The sequence below is a fragment of the Buceros rhinoceros genome, unplaced genomic scaffold, assembly GCF_000710305.1.
Source record: "Buceros rhinoceros silvestris isolate BGI_N320 unplaced genomic scaffold, ASM71030v1 scaffold40685, whole genome shotgun sequence".
Lineage (NCBI taxonomy): Eukaryota > Metazoa > Chordata > Aves > Bucerotiformes > Bucerotidae > Buceros > Buceros rhinoceros.
In genome coordinates this window covers 1-6,741 of record NW_010415340.1, presented here as the reverse complement: position 1 = coordinate 6,741, position 6,741 = coordinate 1, and the positions used below count along the sequence as shown (strand labels likewise).

The following is a 6,741-nucleotide window of genomic DNA, read 5'->3' as shown; positions in this document are numbered from 1 at the left end:
GTCCATTAATATAGGATTCTTCAACAGTAGGTAACTAAATAAACAGAAGGGCAGAAGGAAGCAAATTGCAAAAATCTTCTAAGGAATGCAAAGCTGTAGGAAAGCAGATGAAGCGTTACGGTTACCTGCTGCAATGTCATACTAGCAGTCCAATGACAATGCAGATAACATGATATTTGGAATAGTAATTCACAAACTCAGCACAAGTCAGGATGAATTTGTAATCTGCTTACAGAGAAAGCCCATTATTTGCCTACATAAAGTGGATCTAACATGCTTTCTCATAATGTACATGGGTAGTTATACAAGTATTTTAAACTGAGTCCTCTTTGAGACTACTCAAAAGTCTGTGTTGAAAAAGGTATTGTTATATACCAAAATGCCGAGTTAACCTTCAAAAAAAAAGTTTAGCATGATTGCTATACAGTCACCTTTCTTGATTACATTCCTCTATTTTTTCCATTCATATTTATTTTCAGATGATTTGAAGACCAATAAAACTGACTCAACCATCCCATTTTTGCTCCGCTCTGTGACCTGACTTCATATATCTAAAGTTAGATGGTAAAGCTGACCTTATTCCTATAAATCAAACCATTGGAGCTGTAAAATCATATTATCCAAGAAGAGTAAAAAGGCCTTTATTTTGTAGAACAACAGATGCCGCCTAATGAGGATATCAAAGAACTATTAATAAGCAGGAAGATGAGGAAAGAAAACGTATTTTTCATTGCTGAGTGTTTCACAGTAACATTCAGTGCCACAGAACAGTGTCAAAGATTACAGCTTCTGTAAGTTGTGCTATTTTCAGAATAATTAAATTTGGACATCGGATTCATTCTTTGCTCTCTGTCTGCTAATGATTTATCGGTTTACTTAGGGGACTGCAGTATTTTCTATGTGCAAATACACAACATCATTAAATCCATTCCCCAGTTAAAGCGCCAAGCACAAAGAACTACAGGAGACAGTTTACCTGGCGGTTAAGACTGACCAGGAAAAAACTTTGAACTTCAGTAGGGAAAAAACTCTGGCTGCCTACTCTTTGATGTATAGAAAGTAAGTGACACCCAAAATACCTTGAAAACACTACGTATTCTAAGACTAGATACTAAGGTAAAAAAAGACCAGCCAGCATTGTGGCACGCTGCACCTTTAAGATGATTTGGATGACATTGCTCTTATAACATCATAACATCAAAATAAATAAGAAACTAAACCACAGTCCTAGAAGCTGAGCTCAAAATGAACAGCTCTGCCATGTTCAGATATTGTGGAATTTTGGTACATAAGACTGAAAGGAAAAGAAATCTCCTCCAAAAATGGTACATTAAAAACCTCAGAAGTCACTCTATGGAAAGCTAAGATCAGCCTGATAGCACGATGCCTTTTATCATCCTGGATTCTGAGTAAGGCCCTCTGATGAGCTGCTGATGGCTGTAGTCTTCAGTGGCCATGAGAAACTCCCACCTAAAGTGAAACACACGTCAGCAATTTGCCCTTCCCAGCAAATTCCCTCTGGAAGACTATTCCCTCCTGGCTGCATCTCCAGTTCTTCAGCTGGTTTGCTTGTAGGGCCTTAGAAAGGCGGTGACAACCTGAATTGGCTGTGACTCCCTCTAGTGTTAAGTGGAGGTTGAAAGAGAGTGCAGTAGCCCTTAGTCTCACCCCTTATTTCTGAACACAAAGGGTGAAGTCTCATTTCTGGAAAGGCAGGAAAACTAAAGCAGTCCATTCAGCCCACTGATATTTCTCCCAGCTAACAACTCAGTGTATGGAAATGGAGAGTCAGCTAAACGTTCCTGCTCCAAAACAGTAAACAAAAAAACCTAGAAGCCCAAGGTATCTCACAAAATGTACCTTTATTTATGCATTGAAAAATAGCTCTGTACTCCGGCCACCCCCTCTCCCACCGCCAGCACCACTTAACTATAAGAAATTCCCACATAGTCTGAAGTACAGACCTACCAGCTGGAAATACCAGCAGATGGTGGAGAGATGGGGGATACAGACAGAACTGATACAGAAATATAGAGATAAGGCAACAGGTTGTCCAGGCCACCTGAATCCATGATTGTTAGTTACAGCCACCCTCCCTCCTTCCCAAAGACCACATACTTGCAATTTCATGACTGAAGTAGTAATTTCATACACTGAAAATGAAGCAATTTTAGGCAGCTGATTTTTTTTTGACAGAATTGTCACTTTTGCTGCAGAAAAGTTTCAGATAATTAACTATTTTCACCATGAAGCTTAGAAGGTGCTTGGTTCTGAAATGCTAGGAGAGTTCACAGCATGGCTATTCATAAGGCTGTTACTGAAACTTAATTCCTTGAGCCAAAGGTAAATCCTTGCTGTAGTTGATTGTACTGTAAAAGAAACAAGCATTAGAGACCAGACGTGATCACTGAGACAGGTGATGCGGTCCATTTCCTGTGTACAAGGCTTCTGATTTCTGCCACGTATACAAAACACTTCTCTGAAAAATTTGCCTACTAAAAGTTATGAACTGGCTTTACTATCATTTTCAATATCTTAACGACGTACAGAGAAAGACCACATTCCTCATTATCTGTTCGTTGATAGATCAAACAGAAAGTATCATTCTCAATTTAATCTCTTAAAAGAACGTCAAAAGAACACAAAACCCAATGTGGGATTTCTCACTTTCATAAGCCTCAGCACACAAACCAAAGTTAGCTCAGGTGAAGGCTAAGGAGGCCATCAGAAAGTGGGAATGGTCAACCACTATTGGCTGTCAGTAGATTTATGAACAGACACCCAACATTTGGTAAATCACCCATCACTGGCAATAGTGGGCCCTTTACTCTGGTTGCCACTTCATGTATTTCTTGACAAGTTTCAGTAATTTAATTTTTAGCCGAGTTCAAAATGAGGCAAGAGGAGAAAAAAAAACAGATTTTTTTTTTTCCCTTTTGAGGAACAGTGAGCAAAGAATGGTCTTTATCTAGACCCTTCAAATCACCTTCTACTAGGAACACAGATGTAAATTTTTGCATGAAGAAAAGGCAATTACACTCATACATGTTATCTCATATTGAGATAAGATAACCTCCTGCAGTCAAGGATTTATGCATTTTTAACTTTGGCAAGTTTATCTGTAATTTACATTCATTTGGAATTTAAAAAGTCTGTCTTACCAAGTAGACCGTCTCATATAAAGCTTCCACGAATCACTTCCAGATTCTCTTCCCCCACCAGTGTGCTTTTCACCACCTATAAGAAAAAGGTTATACATGAAAACTTTTAATTTATTTGGAGCATGGGAATCTAGACTAACTCAAGAGGTGAGACATTTCGTAAAAATCAACTGGGAAAACTCCTTTGCCTTTGTTCTTTACCTGAAATAAATTACCAGAACACCATCACGTACAGCTCACACAGTTAGGTCTCTCTCCATGTTCGATCCAAAAAAATACCTGCCTGGAACTGAAAGTCTTATCATGCTGACACCAGAGAACCTTGTTTTAACAATATTTTAACATGAGACATGAGTACAAGAACATGTTGGTTCTCGTACTGTTTCAACGTTACGGTGAATATTTCTTTTTCCCTCCCTCCACTTCCTTCAGTATATACGAAAAAGAGAAGTAACAGCAAAAATGTACTTAAAGATGTTCTCACAAAAATATTTTATGCTGTAATTTTTATATAGACATACAAATATACACAGAAAATGGTCAAGATGGTTTTAATTAAAACTGTTTTAAACAGTTTTTCTCTAAGCACATTCAGAACATAGTTCTGAGTCACATTCCCTTGATGGGACAAGGGGGAAATGATACACAGAATATTTAAAAAACAAATACAGATATTTTTAAAAGCTGAAATCCAACTACATTTAGCGAATCTCTGTCTTCTGCAAAAGCAGCATAACACAAAATTAACTGCATTGATTTCTTCAGATTTAGTAATTCAAATGGACTGACTAAAACCTTGAAAAATAGGACACAGAGACCTAAATTATATTAGTTTTACAGTGGTAATGCTTCATTCTCTTCCAGAGCTGTTAGGAAAAAAAAAAAAACAATCCAGCTTTAAAAAAAAACATACCAAAAGCACCTCCAATCTCAGCTCCACTGGTTGGGATGTTGACATTCACGATGCCACAGTCTGATCCTCTTGGCCTACAACCAGAGACACAATTACACCTCAGGATCAGGAAAGGCCCCTTCCTAAAATGCGGGCTATAATATGCTCAACTAGCATTGTTCATAGGTTTACAAGATATGAAAGACTGTGATCTTATGCTTCCAGAAGGCAGAAAAATAATTTCAATCATACCCAAGCCAGCGGAAAATCCTTCCCAAATCCTTGGTAAAGATACTGCTGGAAAGACCTTGTTTTACTTCATTATTCCAGGCAAAAACCTCCTCTTCCCCCTAAAAGGAGCATATGTCCATGGTTAAACCAGGACTGTTCAAAGCAAAGCAGCTACAAAGAAACACCATGAGAAAAAACTAAGCATACCACAGCCATAATGCAAATATACTGTGGACCAAGTCAGGGACAGGATATCCCACCAGTGCACAAAAACACAAAACCTGGTTTTGAGCAGGTTGACATGAACGACAAAAATCTGTTCCTGTGCAGACTCTCATCTTAACTTCAGTGCTGTCCAGTGAAAATGCATCCATGTAGCTGCACAGCAATGTAATCTCTTACAGTGGATATCCCACAGGTCAGAACAACAGTTCCCACCTCTTGAAGTGCCAGGATAATTACACAAACATGACATACATCTAATCTCTCTCCTTACACCCGACTAATCCCCTGTTGTTACCTTACCTTAAATTTCAGCACATACAATATGGGGGCAAATGTCTCAGTGTGGACAATGGGTGCATTATGAGGAAGGCCAGTCACAATGGTTGGTTCAACATAATTTCCAGGGCGATTTATAACCTTCAAAACACATAAAAGAAGAAATAACTGAGCAAGTTCAAACCAGCATCCTCTTCAGTACTAGGAAGGGGATTCACAGTCTCATTACTATAGTTGTGCCTAGAAATCAGGAACAGAAGGTGAAGTCATCCAAGTAAATAAATTTTACTCATTTAAGTACTTAAAATACGGAAGAATAATTTACTCTGCTAAGGAGGTAATCAAATCTCAAAGTCTATCAGGCGAAAAAACAACCCACTTCCTTTGCACTACTTGTAAGCCAAGTAGTATGCTTTACCAGTATTAGGAGTAAAGAAAATGCCAGTGAAAGACAAGAATTCCCAAAATGTTAAGTCCATGAGAACTAAACATCCCGTATGATGAAGATGTGCAAGTGACTCTCTTGAATCTTCAGTATTTCCGGGTTTGATATCGTGAATCCAGGGAAGAACAACTATTTTACTTTGTTCTGTGTTTGATATTTTCACCTGCTACTAGGAAAGCAGTACAAGGAACAGCCAAATGCTCCTAGCCATTTCTTGGAGGGGAAAGCTACACCCATCTGTACCCTAAAGACAGGACTGCAACTCAAACATTTTCACACTGACTAACAACATCTTGTAACAGCTGCCAGGACAAACTGAGGTAACATCTTGGCCCAAGCCACCATGTTAACTGTATTTTTTTCCCTAGAGCAGTAAATGTAGCAGAGAACAAAATTAAGTCACCTTTCCACCACAGACCACTGAGCCACCCTGTTGTTTGGCTTGTTCTACTGCATCAAGGAACATTTTCACTGCTTCTTTGGTATGAAGAGGCCCATACAGAGTGTCGGCTAAAAACAAAAGATGCATAGAGATCCTTTCAGCAAAACTGTGTACCTTTGCAAATATTCTTAAAATGACATTTTGGGAGTAATTCTTTAATCTAAGATGAGCCGTATTTGCTGGATTCTTCATCTCCCATCCAGGGTTTGTATTCCAAAAGAAACCAGCTATACCCACTCCCTGGTAAACTGCTAAAAGTAGATAGCTTTGATCTATCATCTCTTTGGAATTTAAATAGAAAGAAAGAAAGACAAACTGGTCTCCTAAACCCGTTGGCTGCACATGGCTACTTACGATCCCAGGGGTCACCGATGCGGACCTGGGCATAGGCCTTAGCGAGCTTTGCCACCACCTCATCATGGATGCTTTCATGGAGGAACTAAACAAAATGTGGTAAAAAGGTTGTAAGACAGTTCAGGCTATGTAACTATTCTTGAGCTACTGATGCATTTTGAAAAGGGCTGAATGAGGTGTGTAGATAGCGTACTCATATTCAGCAAATCCCAAAGTTAAAAATAAACACGAGCAATGTCTCAGAACAGCATCAACACCATGAAATGAAGATTTAGAATCTTCACCGTGATGATTTAAACGAAGCAAAGAAATAAAAACCTGTTTTAATGTTATCTAATCTCAGATCAATGGTATCAGTGTGTTCTGTAAACTCTTCATTTAAGTGTTTTAGGACAAATGCTCAAGCAATTTTTACTGCTATAATGTGAGGAATCACTGCCTTTACTGTACAGCCAAAGTTAATCCGTATCAATTTTGACAAGTATTTACCAAATCAACCCAACTCTGAAAAGACTACGCAGGCACAGGCTGCCATTCTAACACCTTTAAACTTCTTGAAAATGATTGGTTAAAAAGTAGTATTAAAGTAAGCAATAGATCCCCTCTTGCTTTGCTGAAATCTAAACCACGCACCAAAATTTCGTAAGCAGGGACAAGTAAAGAAGCTCTGACAATGAAAAAAGAAATACAAGAAGTATGTTAAGTTTTATTTTCC

General features: G+C 38.5%; 1 protein-coding gene across 1 annotated transcript; it reads right to left on the bottom strand.

Moving 5' to 3' along the window:
- Positions 1-2,122: 2,122 nt before the first annotated feature.
- LOC104494533 (alpha-aminoadipic semialdehyde dehydrogenase-like) lies at positions 2,123-6,111 on the bottom strand (the record flags this gene model as incomplete). The annotated part of the gene is made up of 7 exons (XM_010137385.1): positions 2,123-2,369; positions 3,162-3,237; positions 4,075-4,148; positions 4,306-4,403; positions 4,810-4,926; positions 5,634-5,740; positions 6,027-6,111. Coding segments are annotated over 7 exons (612 nt in total), but the record flags the coding sequence as incomplete, so codon positions are not given.
- Between the last annotated feature and the right edge of the window lie 630 nt (positions 6,112-6,741).